This window comes from Parasteatoda tepidariorum, chromosome 3, assembly GCF_982258835.1.
Source record: "Parasteatoda tepidariorum strain Cologne lab strain chromosome 3, Ptep-v5.0, whole genome shotgun sequence".
Classification (NCBI taxonomy): Eukaryota; Metazoa; Arthropoda; class Arachnida; order Araneae; family Theridiidae; genus Parasteatoda; species Parasteatoda tepidariorum.
In genome coordinates, this window is record NC_141757.1 from 59,839,644 (window position 1) to 59,856,302 (window position 16,659).

The window sequence follows — 16,659 nt, forward strand, 5'->3', positions numbered from 1 at the left end:
AGTAAAAACTTCAACTACTACAAGAATAAGAACCCTACGAGTAGAAAACAAATAAAGTAATTGATAATAATTGTATATAAAGTTATTAACAAATGAAGTAAATTTATAATGTATTGCATATCCTTATAATAAGAGCGTAATTAATAATGTAACACCTACTTCTCTTGGATGAATTATTTAAGACAGGCGTAATTCCTACTTACCATAATGTTTTTTCCATAGTTTTTATGCGGACTGGCTCGATGAAAATTTTTGCTAACTCTGCATAAAGTTTCAATGGTAGTGACCCATGCTCCAATCCGGGCTATAGCTGGTCAATTTGTATACTGCTCCCAACTAGCACCGAACACAGTTCTATCGGAAAATACCCTCAGTGGCAGACCGGTTAGAGTTCCCTTGCAGTCAGGCTAACCCTGAAAGGTTTTCATCTCCATGTAATGTGAATGTATGCTGCTCTCAGCTTGTACCGAACTCAGTGCCATTAGAAAATATTCTCAGTGGCAGAAGGGTTAGAGTCACTTTGCTGTCGATCTAACCATGGCAGGCTTTCATCTCTATTTAATGTGAATGCGGGTAAGCTTCACTCAAAGTCTTCTCAAATTCGATTTCGTCTCCATGATTGCTTGCATATCTCAAGTACCACCGTTTTTTCTGTTTTGTCTTAACCTCCATTTTTTTTTCGGATCCTGATTTTGTGAATACGCGTAACATCGCTATGTGGAAATATATGTATCAAAAAAGATATTATTTATCTTGCATGGATTCGCATTATTCTTTATTTCAGTAAATTTATTGAAGCAACAGGAATTAACATTTTCTTGTAAAGTTTGTGAAATTACTAATCGTCTTTCGTGACGAATTCGTCTGCCTTTAAGAAATCACCGTTTCGTCTTCTCGTTGATATTGCTGCCTTCGGCAACTTTGTTCTAAAAGTAGGTTTCCCCCTTAAGAGGACACCATAGCATGGGAGAAACTTTTCATGGCAAATTCTCCCTCCCCCATAAGTAGTTTGAAATTTAAATTATAAAAAGTTCAGGCAGAATTGGTGCAAGCCGTGAATTTTCAAATATCGAAAAGAAATTTTTAGAATACCTTGTTGAAAACAAATTATGAGAAGATAGATAACTTAGGATTATGCAATGGGGTAGTTCTCTTCAAAAATTTTTTTTCAGTAGTTATAACTTCATGGCTTACTTTAAGTTTGCCTGAACTCATTTTTTCTATAATTTAAATTCGTTATGGAGAAGAAACATAATTGGCGATAGAAAGTTTCTCCCACGGTGTAGCGTCCTCTTGAGGACTGAGCTCTATAAATGACTGAGCTAAACAGCTCTATTTTGATTAATATACAATGAAAAATATATAAAATTTAGAGTGCAAATAACTGGATAGGGATAAAATTTGTGCACGGACTAACAACTCTGCATTGTGTCTGCTGCCTCAGAATCCTCCGTTTTGTGGCTTCCTGTTAATTAATCACAAAGAGTGAATTAAAAACGCAGCGAATTACGCGTTGATTTGAAATATTGCAAAAATAAAGTTTGCACGAAATGGGGCTTAAGAATAAATTTCGTTGTTGTTGTTGTTGATTTACGTCGCACTAGAGCTGCACAATGGGCTATTGGCGACGGTCTGGGAAACATCCCTGAGGATGATCCGAAGACATGCCATCAGAATTTTGATCCTCTGCAGAGGGGATGGCACCCCCGCTTCGGTAGCCCAACGACCTGCGCGCGAAGTCGAGCACTTTACGGTAGCACAGTTTAACGAGGACCAATACCGCACACCCTCGGTCCCTACGCAGACTGATCCAAGTGGGTCACCCACCCGCACACTGACCGCAGCCAGTGATGCTTGACTTCGGTGATCTGATGAGAACCGTGTCTTAACGATCAGTCCACTGCGGGACGAAATGGGGCTTAAGAATAAAAGTTTAAAAGTAGGGTTTTTGAAATTATTTTTCTCAGAACATACTCGACTGGCTTCGATCTGTAAGTTTTATATTTTGTCATTTTAAACTACACAGTTTAAAATGGTGTAGAAATTTGTCTTCAATTGAAAAATTATTAGACTATTATTAAATAAAATAATTAAAAAAAATAGTAAATAATTATGTTGAATTATTTTTTTACTAAGAATAATCTTTGGAAAAACGAATTTCATAATTGCCGGGATTTTTTTTTTCGATTTGTCGAAAAACTATAAGTGAAATACGCTAAAAAAGTATTTAACAGTAAGGGGCTCAAGCTTTTGTTCGCTATTCTCACTAAATTATAAGTACTATATTTTCTAGATTGTACTAATAGTCCTATTGATATTGATTGTCCTATTCATTGACTAATCCTATGAATACTAATAGTCCTATTAAAAAATAATACCCCTACTTAATATTTTAATTGTCTAAAACTCAAATCAGCCGGGGGGAAAAACGTTTATGAAAAAAGGGGTATAGAAAAATAACGTATAAAGGTACAGAATGAATAAGATCAAAATATGAGGAGTAACTACAATCTGGAAAATAATAGTCCCAATAATTTAATCAGAACAGAGGAAAGTTTGGACCCTTCATATTTATACAACTTTTTGTATATTTTGCTATATCTGGAATTATGCAAACAGAATTTTTTTTTTTGCACAAAATTATAAAATTCATCTGTACAAATATAATTTAAGGTAAAAAATAAATTTTAATATTTTTTTTCAAATTTTTCATTCATTTATTTAAGAATAATCGGAAATATGATAATAAACATACCTCTTTCTTTATTTGTTTTGAATTCTTGACTCACAAAATATGAGGAGTAATTACAATTTGAAAATATGGTCCCAATAGTTCAGTCAGAACAAAGAAAGTTTGGACCTAATAATATTAATTTTACTTTTTGCATATCTGGAATTAAGCGAATAGAAAATTTTTTTGCACAAAATTATAAAATTCATTTATACAAATATAATTTAATACAACAAATACTTTTAATATTTTTTTTTTAAATTTCTTATAAATTTGTTTAAGAAATAATTGGAAATATTATAAACTGTGGTGTTTGTATCATTTTAAAGAATGTAATTTTAAATGACAAAACACAAAAATTTGAAAGAAATCAGTCAATTAGTTTTCAAAAAATCCAATTTCAACTAAATGACTTTTTAAAATTGGAAACTAAATTTTTTTTTACATTATAAAATAGGAAGATACGTACATTTTTAAAGAGTTCCAGAGGTATTAGAAAAACTACGGAGTCTCACTAAAAAATTAGGTTGAATTGGTACCTAAACAATAGTATGACTCATAGTTAAAAAAAGAACTTCCAATACTTAATAATTATAATATTTATATTTTCGTTAATTATAAAGAGATATTTGTCTTGCATGAATTTTTTTTAAAAATAAAAGAAAGAAATTTATGGCCATACATTTTTATTAACAATCTCCTTAAAATTATAAACAACTATATCTTACATACATTCATATAAATATTTCAACTCGAAAAGCAGCATCGTTCTTATAAATATCATTATGCATAGAATATATACATTATAAATTGATATAGCACAAAATCAAAAACAAATTTGGAATGAGCAATTTACTGTTTTCTACTTAAGGCCACTGATGACATCATTCAGTGTCTGCTTCAACTACCAATGAAACTTTCCAAGAGAGAAACCATTAATCACACACACACACATGCAGACACACATAAGCACAGGTGAGCAATTTATAGGTCAATACTTTTTTTGGCACTAATGTCCTTATAAAATTTAAAACCTTAACAACAGAATAATTTTTTGTTCTTTTTATAAGCAACAATAAATGAACAGCCACTAAAGCTATAGAAATGCAAAACATTGTTTAAATGCTTTAAAAATGTAATAACAGCTAAAATGAACAGCTTTTGTTCAGAAGTTTTACATTTCTTAATCAAATAAAATCAGCTATAATTTTTATATTAAAAAATACCTACACATTTAATTTAGATTAATGAGTCAGAAAAATACCAATACAGAAATATAACAATATTACACCATAAAGTCTTTGCAATAATTTAAAGTTATGTGAGGCACATAACATAAGTTCATTACAAAATTGGAGTTTGATTTTGACTATATCTACACTGCCAATTTCAAATAGTTTTTCTTAAACTTTTGAGAACTCAATTTTAGCATAATTTAGTTGCAAAATAAATTATTGTCATATTCCTGAAGAAAAAAAATTCAACTGTTATTTGCATTTAAAAAAAAAAAAAAATCTGTTTTTATTTCGTCATGTTTTTAAATCAGAAAACAATGACTGCATTTAAAATTAACAAGCTCTATCTTTTAAAAAAAAATTTTTTGTGGTAGCACTTTGAAATGTTTGACATTTTTTTGATTCAGCATAACTATGTTAAATCTATAAAATTGGAATGATAAAGAAAAATAATTTGAATAATTCAAATCAAGTAACAAACAGAACAGCAGAAATTAGCTAAAAAAATCAGTCTGCAGGCATTTTTTAGAAATGAGAATTTAGCATATTTTGCAATTTGGTAATGGTAAATCTCCAAAAATATAGCAAGTTGGAAACAACTCTCAGCTAGTTTGAAATAAGCCTAATATATATAGTCAAGATTTTAAGCCCCAAGAAGAAAACAATGTAGGATTGTGTAGTTGGACAGTTCAAATAATCATATAGAAAAGGAAAAATAAATGGAACGGAAAAAACATGAACATGAACAATACATAAAAATAAAGTCTTTAAAACTGTAGTCCATTAAAGTTTAACTAACTCTGTCCTTGTTTTTTTATAGAATAAATAAATTAAAATTAGATTTCAAACTTAGAATAAGTTGCAAACAGTTTCTGTAGAATAACTTGTAGAGACTTGATTTGTTCAATTTTATTCCCAAGTAATTTACAAAATCAGACAAATCAAGGCCTTTTTATTGAAACAAATATTTCTGTGGAAGTTAGATTTTAAATATTGTAAAATTTGAAAATTCATTCTAGCATGTTTTGTATGAAGAATATAGATGCATGAGCAAACAATAGAAATTATTTAGCTAACTACCAAAGAGAAATGAAATTAATTCACTACATGACAGTTTTAGACAAGCACACACCTTAAACAAAATAAAGCACAACTAACATAAATGATATAAATAATGTATACTCTTTTAGTCATTAAATATAAATGAGAAAAAATAGACACATTGCTAACAAATTTTAAAATAAATACAAGATTATAGAATGACTAACTTTCAAGTATGCGAAAATAAATAATTTTTGTTTCTCTTAAAAATGATAATTTATTTTATATTTAAGACAAACAATAATCATCAAAACATAGTTGCCACTTTGGCATTAAATATACTAAATCATTAATTATCATTAAACAAAATATTGATTGAAAAGGAAGACAAAATAATATGTATACATAATATTGACTCTAACAGAGAACTGGGACATGATTGTATGCATATTTAAAAAAACATATATATTTTAAAATATGATACACAGCAAAATTATATGAAAGTGCATATAAAGGTGACCATATATTACAATTAAGGCCCTATAATTTGTGAAAAGTTGCAAAAAACCATGCAATTTACATAAATGCTGAACATCAACAAAAATTTTTATTTTTAAGTAAAATTTTTATGGTTTATTAAATACATTTGTCTTTAAAGCTTTTTACAGCTGTAACTTCTCTTCAATATTTTTTTAATTTATGTGGCCCTTTACGGGCTCCGGTTTTGTGAACCAGCAATAAGCTTCACGAAATTCGCTTAAGTTTTTGTTTCAGAAAAAAATGGCCAGCATGAATATTGATGATGATTGTGTATTAAAATATAGTCCAGGAATGGGTTATCGATACATAAAAGTGAAGTATGCTGAGTAAAAAATACAGAATATTCGAAATTGGTGATCTGGACTAAATCAGATTTTGGAATTCAAAGATAATATCAGAAAAATTTCTACAATTTACCAGAAAAAAAGGAAAATACTCTCTGTGCTGTCTAATTCAGTAGACTCAGTTTCATATAAATTTTTCAATGTCAAAGTTTGAGAGAATGCTCAGCTTTTGGACTATTTTTAAGCACATAAAAAATTGCCATGAAATTGAATATGAATATAAGGCAACTTAGTTGAAATGAATTTTGTAATAATTGAAAAATTACAATTAATACAAGGAAGAAAATGAAAAGTAAATATTTTTGTAAAACTTCCTTTGCTTTTAGTTGTTTCATAGTCTATCTGTAAAATATCTTTATGCTTTTCAAAAATTGCCACATCCTTATCGTATAATTTTAAAATTATTTTCCCATAATTAATAGGGCCCTAACTATAATATATTTTTTAAGGATTCTTATTTTCAGTTTATAGAAACACTGACTAGTTCAACAACTAAATAGAAAGTGACAAGATATGCAAATAAATACAAAAAATAAAATAGAAAATTTAAAATGGAATGAATGAAGAAAAAAAAAGCACAGTACTAACAAATATATACCATCATTCAAGAAACTTTTTGTAACTGTGAATAGAGAGTTCAACAATGATTTGCTTCGCTCCTTAATTCTGATAAAAGTTGACAAAAAAAGTAAAAGAATAATAAATTTTTTTTTAAATTTTCATGAAGAATTTTTGAGCTGGTAGTTCTGAGAAGGAATGAATAAGTGGAATGAAAAAGATATAATTTATAGAAACACTGCGTTTTTTTTAAATTAAGATTCAAATGAAATGAAAAGTTTTGTATCACTGTCATAAAAAAGGAATTAATTTATAAAAATATTGTTGCAGAACAAATAATAGAATAAGAAATTAATTATAAAAGCTGAATGAAAAGTTTATAAAAATTAGATTTCTTGGCATTTACTATTTAAATGAATTAGAGTTTTTAATGTTTAAGGAAAAAAAAATATATTATTTTTAATATAGTTTCGTAAAAGGGTGCTTCAAGGTTTGAAGGATGAGATAAAATAAATGTTTTACAATACTTTGGTTGAAGTGAAACAGTCTAGTTCAAAAATACTTTGATAAGTTTTTTTCACTTAAGCTATGGTGGGAATTTTTTTCAATATTGGTCAATTAGTAAACATAAATTGATTGTCAACAAGTTATTTCATAAAAGAAGATCTTTTGCAGTATTTTTCAAAGAAAAAGAGGGAAAAGTTGTAAGTAGAGTTTAACTTGGTTAGTTATTGCTTGTAAAGTTAAATATTTATCAAAATTTAAATTTTTAGAAAGTTCAGTGAAATATTGCAATCTAATAAATGCTTACAAGTTAACTATAAACTGAATGATTTCTTCAGTAGACAAAAAGATCAATTTTAAAATGAAATAATTGGAATAGAATAGCCCTAATGACAGATATTTAAAAAAAAAAATATAATAAATATAATTGCAGTAAGATTATATTGCTTGCACTAGGGTTTGAAAACATTTTAATAATAAAAACTTAATTTTAAGTTAAAAAATGTTTAAAATACATTTCAGTTTTATTAACATTAAAAACTTTTATTTTTAGTTAAAAAATTAGCAGCTAGAATTAGACTAAATCGAAACTCCAATTTTAAAAATTAGAGCTTGGATACTTATTTAAAATATATGCTACATTTAAATAAAACATTTGAATATAGTTTGACGTTCAAAACACTCTTCACTCATTTAACACAGAAATTAGATTTTTAATGCAATAAGTAAATCTAGGTTTATTTTAATACAAATTTAGATATTTTAGTACATTGAGTATATGAAGAAAGCACAAATTTATTTTAACCCCAGCTCGTCTTAAAAATATTTGAAACAAATAAGAAAAAAATGAAATAAGCATTAATGCAAATTTTTGACTAAAGTAGTAGAATCTTGGAAAAATTAAGCTGCACTATACAGTTTATTTTTGAAATACATTTTTGATTTTTCATGAAAAAGTTGGTGCTAGATTGGTATTTTATAAAGTCCAAATAAATATTTAATTATTTTACTCCCTCCAACTCACAGTAATAAAGAAATATTTAAAAGTTTTCTTTTTCTTTCTAATGAAACAGAGAGTTTACACAAAATTTGAAAAAGAAGAATAAATTACCATTCCAACAAAAACTATTTACGTCTCCAAAATCAGTAGCCGTATTTCGAATTTAAGCAATTCTATTTAGTTCATTATATTTCAGTTACATAAAATATTTAATATTTTCTTTAAAAAAAAAAAAACATTTTTTTATTGAAAATTTTATTTTGTATGTTAGGGGTTTCATATTGTGTGCTAAGTAAGACATTAATCTAGTTGAATCTGGAAAAGTTCTAAATTTCTAGTGCGGAAATAAAAGCATTAAAAAAAAAGACCAATTGTAGAGGTTAATGAATATTTATGATTAGAAAAATAAAGTCTCAATATATAATGAATAATTAAGTTCATATAGTTTGAAAATGAAGTGAATACCTAAATATGAATTAAACAAGATCATTGCTACTAAGGATTTAAAATTAAAAATATTTAAAAGTAGATATTTTTTACATATTTCATTTTGTATCTTACTGTTGGTAAGATAAAATGAGTATCCCAATTCCTGACAATGCTACTCTATTCCTAAATAGGATGGCTGAATAAAATTATTAACTGAGGTTTATATTGCCCATAAAACAGTTTTTTTTTTTTCCTTTTTAAATCAATAAAATATTTGTGTAGTAAGAGAAGTTTCAATGTAAGCTTGCACAAATGCAAAAGTTTTAGTCGATTCAAGATTAAAATAAATTTATATTCAAACAACATTCCCGTGATAATTAGATTTAAAACATTTCTTGACACATTTCTATTGGCAGAACAACTGTTGTACCATTTTAACAGTTCTATCTTCTTTTCAGAAGGTCAACTATAGCTATTAATAACATACATTTAAAAACTAAAACATTGAATAGTAATTTGCTTCTAATATTCCTTTTGGCTAAACATGCATTAGTACTTCTTGGTAGTTAAAATTTTAACTAAATATATTTTTCAGAAAAATTGAATAAGCTTTTAGGAATGTGCAAAAAAGATGGTAAAGAGGAAACATCTGTTTTTCCCACAACACTTCAACAAACTTTTTTCCGTCATTTGTAGAAGTTTATTAAATTAAGTTCTTAGAATACACCAATTCAGAATTGCTGACCTTCTGCAATTATAAACACAGCTTAAATGCTATTTATTATGCTATGCTATGATATGATTTCAAATAACTGCATGAGAGAAATGCATACAACACAATAAAAATAATTGTTTTAGAGAGAGATTATAAATTAAATTATTGTTGATGTGATTTAATTAATATAATCACTAGCAAATTATTTAAAAAGATCTAAAAAATGAAGAAAATAGTAAAGAAATGTATTAAAAGAATTTGTAAACACAAATACATACATATATTTCTTAAATTAAGTCTTTTGAATAATTTTAATCATAAAAAATTTAAACAAAAATATTAAATGTAGTACACATTTCCAAATTCTTAACAATGCTGCTTTAAAACTAACAAAGATGGTACAAGAAAATTACAAGTATTGAAAATTGGGACCAATTAATTGGTTTGTAAATTGTTAATATGCATAGTAGCAAATGATGAAACTGACAGCAGTTTCCGAAAGGAAAGTCATACATGTCCATTATAAAATAGTCAACATTAAATAACTACTAAGAAGGTAAACATATATAAAATGCCACAGCTTTAAAAAAGATTTATTGAAAGAAGTAAAGTTCTTTAAATATTTTCAGTTATGGAATGTCAAATCTATGCTGATAAAATTCCAATCCAAAGAAATCAGAGTTGCCGCAAAATAAAAGCTGCTTTACTAATGATATTTATCACAGGGAGGACATATACAAACTTATTTTAAATCTTATATTTTTATTATTTTATAATTTGATGACTTAAATGTATCATCATTCAAGATTTGTTGTTGGCAGTCAACCACATAAGACCTTCATAAAGTCCATCACCACTAGTGGCACACGATGGCTGAATGTACCACAGGCGATCTCTTATTCTAGTTAGACCCAACTTTTCTTGCACTTCATGAGGCTTCATTGCTGGAATAAAATTATAAGCATGTTTATTGCTAATAACAACTATGAATCTAACTGCGTTGAAAAATAAATAATTTTATTTAAGTTATTCCCCTTTTAAGTCCTTAAATTTACTAGTTAAAGGATTTAAATAGGGAAAAAACTTTCATTAAAATTAAAACTCTAAAATACTTATTTTGAGTGGTGGCTTATCCTTTTTTCAATCAATTAGTCGAATTTGCAAAAGTATTTCACATTTTGAATTGATAAAGGCACTATTTTTAATTTATGTTTCTTTATTTTCTTTAAAACTCAGATATTGATCATCTAATTTTAAGTTTTAAAATGAATATTGCAAGTGATAAGGAATATTTCAGTTATCTGTAGTTTGATTGGTTGTTAGAATGATAGAAATGATATATACATTTTGCACATTTATTAAGCATGAAAAATGTATTCATACATTTCATCACTTTTTTTTTCTATTGTCAAAAGGGGAGAAATAGTGAGTAAAGTTGGAATGAGTAGTCACTTTAAAACCTTGTCTTTGAACTTCATTCATTGGACCACTGCAGTTCATTTATTGAATTATTTAAATTTTCTTAATTAATTTTACATATTTCATTATCATTCATGCCACTTGAAAGGAACAAATTCAGCCCTTTTTTTGGAGATTATCTTAGTCTTTTTTACAGATTGATAAGTCATAAATTAAAAAACATATGAAAAGTATAACACACATTTATGGCTAGCTAAAAAGTAAAAAAAAATTAAGAATTCAATTATAAAATTTTCTACCTTGGCAACACAAAAAACAGCACTTTTTTTTATGACAGTCAACATGTTAATTTTACAGTTTAAAATGCACAAATAAAAATATTATTTCTTAAATTTCATAAAATGTCAATAAATTCTCTCTTCACTCAAATTGAAGCAAAAATAATTAATTAAATATAGAAAAAGAAAAGTAAATGAAATGATTTTTTTCGGTTATATATATATTTTTAAACGAACGTATCAAATAAAGAATTTAAAAACTAGCATGTGAGGTGAATAAAATTAATACCATTAGGCAAGTCTTGCTTATTAGCGTATATTAGAACAACTGCATCTCGCATTTCTCGATCATTTATGATCTTATGCAATTCTTGTTTAGATTCTTCAATCCTGTCCCAGTCTGCACAATCAACAACAAAAATTAGACCTTGCGTCCCGGCATAGTAATGTCTCCATAGGGGGCGGATTTTATCCTGCCCACCAACATCCTAAATAAGAGATTAAAAAAATTATTTCACCTATGTAATGCACATAAAATGAAATGATTATAATTCGCAAATAATTCGGCATAAATAGATACATAATCGAGCATAGTTTCAAGTTTGAAGAGTTTCATTTACTGAGATTTCATCAAGCATAATGAATAAAATTCATGTCAAGGAAAGATAGAATGCAACATTTTTGTAAATTTATTTTTCAAAATTAGAAACAACTCTACTTAATAATAATATTAAGTAGAGTTGATTTAATGGCATTACTTGGTTATTTACAGATACATATATTACAGTGGTAAAGATCATTAGAGGACAGGCCCTAAGATTGAGATATCAAATTTCGCAATTTTTACGTACATTAAGTAGCATTATTTATCATAATAAAAAGATAGCGAATCAAAAATCTAAATCTTTTGATTCTTTAATTAATCTACAAAAGTACACATTAACTAATCTACACCTACCATAATTGTATTAATGGATAAAATGAATATTAATGGTAAAATAGAATGCTTTGAAACCACAATCAGGAATACTTGAACAGGAAAATTAAAAATTAGGAGAAATAAGGATACAATATTTTGTACCCGGAAAATGACGAATATCAGGACAAATATACATCCTGCAAATGAGAACAATATTTTGATAGTACATGATTACAAACAACCGTTTTACGGAGCTTATTTTATATAAGTGAGATAATTTTTTAATAAATCAGTTAACCTACATTCAATACACTTCTAAACGACTAGAATAATATATTACTAATTAAAGTACTACACATGTTTAAAATTTTAAATAATTTGCTACTTAAACATATTTTTGGAAAATTTTTACTACTAAGCACATGATTACTTCAGAACAACATGTGAATAAACTAGTAGTTTTTATAGGAAGAAAGCAAACTGGTTGAACTCCAAACTGAGTTTAGGACAGTTAAAAGATTCAGGAAAATAAAGTTTTAAGTAAGTAAGTTGTATAAATTGGAACAATAAAAAAAAAAAAAATTCTAAAAAAAAAATGTCTAATGGCACGACAAAAAAGTACAATTAAATACGAATAAAAACTATTTGTACGGGTGACTAAAGTCACTGCCTTAAAAGTACTCAAGTGGAACGTAAATGACAGGCCAAAAAAGTTTCTACATTGATGGAGATGATTTTAATTCATTGTAAGGAGGGCAGCCAATATTCAAAAAAGTATAAAGCCAAATGGAGATACTCTGATAGAAGCTGGACTAGGGCAACAGCTTCCGGCGTGATTAGGATTGTTAAGAGATGCCATTACTTCAATTTTAACCTGTTTTGAATTTGTAATTTATAACCCTTATTTTGTTGCTTGATAAATAGCCTGATAGAATGGGAAGATAGTGCTGAAGATCTTGCTAGTGGTAATTAGGTTAAGGCTATCGACCTGTTTGTTCCCAAATATGTCAAAAAGACAGGTACCAACTGAAAAACCACATATTTTGTTTTCAAAGTCAACTCTCAAAGATAATTGGAACAACAAATAAAAGTGAATAAAATATTAATGATTTTATGATTGTATTTTTAATTTATTCACAGCAATTGTTAAAATTTAAATTTGAAATATAATACACCTTTATAAATATTTTATATTAGAGATAACAGAATATTGTACTAAAATGAACACTTCTTATAAGATAACTAAAAAAACTTATATTTGCATTATATTTTTATAAAACTAAAAAACAAGCAGTAATGTTAAGAAATAAAAATATTTGAACATAAAATCTTACCCAAACATTAAAGCGAACATTTTTATAAGAAACAGTTTCTACATTAAATCCAACAGTAGGAATGGTTGTAACAGACTGACCAAGCTTCAATTTATATAAAACAGCTAAATAGTGTTAAGGATGTTTATTTTAAGAAGATAGAAAATTGAATTAAATAAATGGAAACTATCAGAATTTTATTGAAATATGAAATTCTTTAGAATAAACAACAAAAGGATACTTGTCTTTCCTGCAGCATCTAGTCCTAACATCAATATTCTCATCTCTTTATTTCCAAAAATTTTTGATAAAAGCTTGCCCATTCTCTGAAAGATACATTAAATAAAATTTATTTTCACATTAAATTAATACAGTAGAAGATCTGTGTAATGCAAATCTTGAAACATGAGGTTTTGCATTAGATAGAATTTTGTATTACATTCAATGTATCATTAACCTTTTGCTTATGATGGTAACAAGTGGATCAAGATTATTCCAGTTTATTGAATTGCACAGGTGTACAGAAAATTCTCACAGCCTGATATTTCTTCAAAACACATTTTTTTTTTTTTTTTTTTGGTTTGGAATGGCATAAGTTATAAGAAATTAAATAGAATGTTAAAAAATAAACTTCAAAACTGTAAATTTCAATATATTTAAATAATGAATTATTTTTCCATCTTTCTTATGCCTTATTTGTCCAAATATAACATTTTCAATTTAGCATTTAGATTAATTTTAGTCAGGTGGTCAAAAAGTCTAAATATAAAATTTAAAAAAATTCTACTAATTTTTTTACAATAAAAAAAAAAAATTATATCATTTTTTTTATTTTTTAATTCGACAAATTTTTTTTTTTCTGGGCAGCCGGAATTTTAAGCGAGGCTCGTCCGTGCGATAGGGCATATTCTACATTCCTGGAATTGCATTATATCTATAAAAGATCTATAGATCTTTTACTTTATATATTAAAAAAATAATGACTTAACAGCTTTATCAATAACATAAACTTCTTATTAGAATTAGTTTACAATTAATGATCTAAGGCCTTTGCTGATAGGAATGAAATATTTTAAAAAATTAGATATGGATAAAATTTGCTTTCAAATTTTTTGCACTTAGCTATAGAACACAAAACTATGCAACACAAAAAGTGTCTTGATATACCTAACTTTATTAATTTTCTTTTAATGATTACAATAAATAATTGTAATCACATAATTATTAATATTTCTTAAATATAGGCTTAAGCAACGTGAGATTGTGATATTTAACAGAATCATTTGTTGAAAGAATTATTATTTTTTGTGGTTGTTGTTACTTTTAAAAAGATGAGACATAGCAAACAGTTATTGTACATGAATTGTTTGCAAATACAGCAAATTTGAAACCTAACTTTAAAGTATATTTCAGCAAAACAGCACTAAAAATTTGAGGATCATGTAAAAATTAAGGTGACTGATTCCAGCTCAAGCTAACTGAAATTCCCAAGTAAAACTGTTTAGTTCTTATACTATGAATAAATAAAAATAAAATACATATATATTGGCCTAACTCAGATACCTTTTAACCTTTTGAGTTTGCCAGTTCCTTGATACTCTTTATAGCATGTCACTGCCAATTTGTAGCCAAAACTTTGGCGAGCATATTACCACAGATACCCATAGAAATATATTTTCCAAATTTTAGATTCATTTTTTTAAGAAACAAATTTTTGGCTCTTATTTAAAGGACTCACCATTAACTATGTTTAGGTATGTTTAATTTGAGAGGTCACTTAAAAAAAATTATAAAACAAAATTTTTTCATACAATTCAATCTTTAGTAAGATTTCTATATTAGAATTTGCAATAAAATAATGGTCAGGTTTTGTAAAGCTTCTGGCAGTTACAAGCTAGAAACTGAAAAAAATTAAAAAGTAGGTGCATTTTGAAGGTAAAATCTGTATTCCCTTGTGCAGTATAATACATATATTTCTTTAATTAAAATTTAATCTTAGTAAAACAACCAGGCAACTTCATTTTGTTCCAAGCTGATTTCTATTGAGACTAAATCTAAAATAGAAATGTCTCCCAATATCTCGCTCTCTCTTTATTTATTATTATTATTTTTTTTGATAAATGCATAACTATAGCTTGCATGAATATTAAATTATAGATTTTACAAAATTCTTGCTATTAAAAAATGAGCCAAATTTTCTTTCGAAGAGAAAACTTGTAACATTAAGAATGTTAAATTATGTTTTTCTTTTAATAGAAACGGGAAGATTTCAAGATCGGTACTTACGCCATCGGTATATTTGGATTTTGGATTGTAACATTAAGAATGTTAAATTATGTTTTTCTTTTAATAGAAACGGGAAGATTTCAAGATCGGTACCTACGCCATCGGTATATTTGGATTTCTGGGTAGAAGCCGGAGAGATCCTAAAGAAAATAAATATTCCAGAAGGGGATCAACTGTTAGCCATCCCAAAGTAAATCTCAATAAATGTTTAAATTTTTTTTTTTTGCCAGTTTAAAATCGTTTCGGCAATAATAGTTAATGCAAACATATATTGCTTTAAAAATATGCCCAGAAAAACTGCAGAATTCAGAGAAATTATAAAGATTACCAGGGGTCTGTAGACGCCAAACTTACTACCGTATAGCGATACGCACAAATTCAATAAGAAAAACGGTAGTTTCAGAAAATACTTTTTCTTAAAATTTTATTTTTGTATCTGGTAAGAAACTATAGATCAATATTTTTGTGTTCATTTTTTAATATAACTTCTCACAAATTATGTCTAAATTTTCACGAAATTGATACCTCTTACAAATAACTAGACAGATCCTTGATTATTTCAACTAAACTATACAAAGTACTTTGTAATATATATCCCTTAAAGTACTTAATTATTTTTTTATCATTCAATGAAACTTTCGATTAATGATATAATTTAATGAAATTTAATACTTATAAGTAAAATAATGGTTTTGATGTTACATTTTAAAAATTATAAGGTTATATCATACGAATAAAATACAATACTTTTCTGGTAAGAGTTCAGCAAACGTCACCTAAAAAACACACCTCAATTTTAATTTTTGAACATATTTTATAACAATTATAATCACTCAAATACTTATTATTATACATCATAAAAAGTCCCACTCATACACTTGAATTTATTTAAATTCAATTGAAAATGGAATAAGAACTAAAAAAAATTAAAAATACAGTAGAAATGGACATGTTTAAAAATAACTTCAAACAGTATTTGACATACATACTAGTAATTAGAACTTAAGTGGTTTTGTTAAACAAGTACTATTATAATGAATAACACATTTTGAATAATAAAGCTTTAGAAAAATTCTGTAATTATTTCAATCATTTAACTCAGTCGTCCACTTTTTTTATTCAATTCAAAATCAAAATAAACAGAAATTCCGTTTTTGCCAGATTCTAAGTACACAAAAAAAAAAAATCATTTTTCAGTTTAAAATAGTGATTTTCCCATCGCATATACGTAACAAACTGTTTCGATAGTATTTTAACTACCTTTAATAAGCTTTAAAAACATAAACTGAAACAACTTGAAATTCGCTTTCAATGGTTTCAACAGCAAATGGGGAAGGAAACAGCAGA

The 16,659-nt window shown here is 26.8% G+C and overlaps 1 protein-coding gene across 3 annotated transcripts; it reads right to left on the bottom strand.

Moving 5' to 3' along the window:
• Positions 1-9,669: 9,669 nt before the first annotated feature.
• On the bottom strand, positions 9,670-16,545 carry LOC107443820 (ADP-ribosylation factor 6). 3 transcript variants are annotated; one of them, XM_016057822.4, is made up of 6 exons: positions 16,302-16,486; positions 16,060-16,088; positions 13,268-13,352; positions 13,048-13,151; positions 11,084-11,282; positions 9,670-10,041 (listed from the first exon to the last, which is right to left on the bottom strand). In XM_016057822.4, the coding sequence occupies exons 3-6, from the start codon at positions 13,347-13,349 to the stop codon at positions 9,899-9,901; spliced, it is 528 nt and encodes a 175-aa protein (XP_015913308.1). In that variant the 5' UTR covers positions 13,350-13,352; positions 16,060-16,088; positions 16,302-16,486; the 3' UTR covers positions 9,670-9,898. The 3 variants fall into 3 exon arrangements, with proteins under 3 accessions (XP_015913308.1, XP_015913307.1, XP_042901647.1); XM_016057821.3 differs by lacking the exon at positions 16,060-16,088 and having other exon boundaries at positions 16,302-16,545; XM_043045713.2 differs by lacking the exon at positions 16,060-16,088 and having other exon boundaries at positions 16,298-16,462.
• Positions 16,546-16,659: the final 114 nt, after the last annotated feature.

Coding starts and splice junctions, on each gene's coding strand:
- LOC107443820 (XM_016057821.3), bottom strand. CDS start 13,349: ATGGGCAAGCTTTTATCAAAAATTTTTGGAAATAAAGAGATGAGAATA. Junction 13,152..13,267: donor AGATGCTGCAGGAAAGACAA/GTATCCTTTTGT, acceptor AACACTATTTAG/CTGTTTTATATAAATTGAAG. Junction 10,042..11,083: donor TAAGCAAGACTTGCCTAATG/GTATTAATTTTA, acceptor ATTTTATTCCAG/CAATGAAGCCTCATGAAGTG.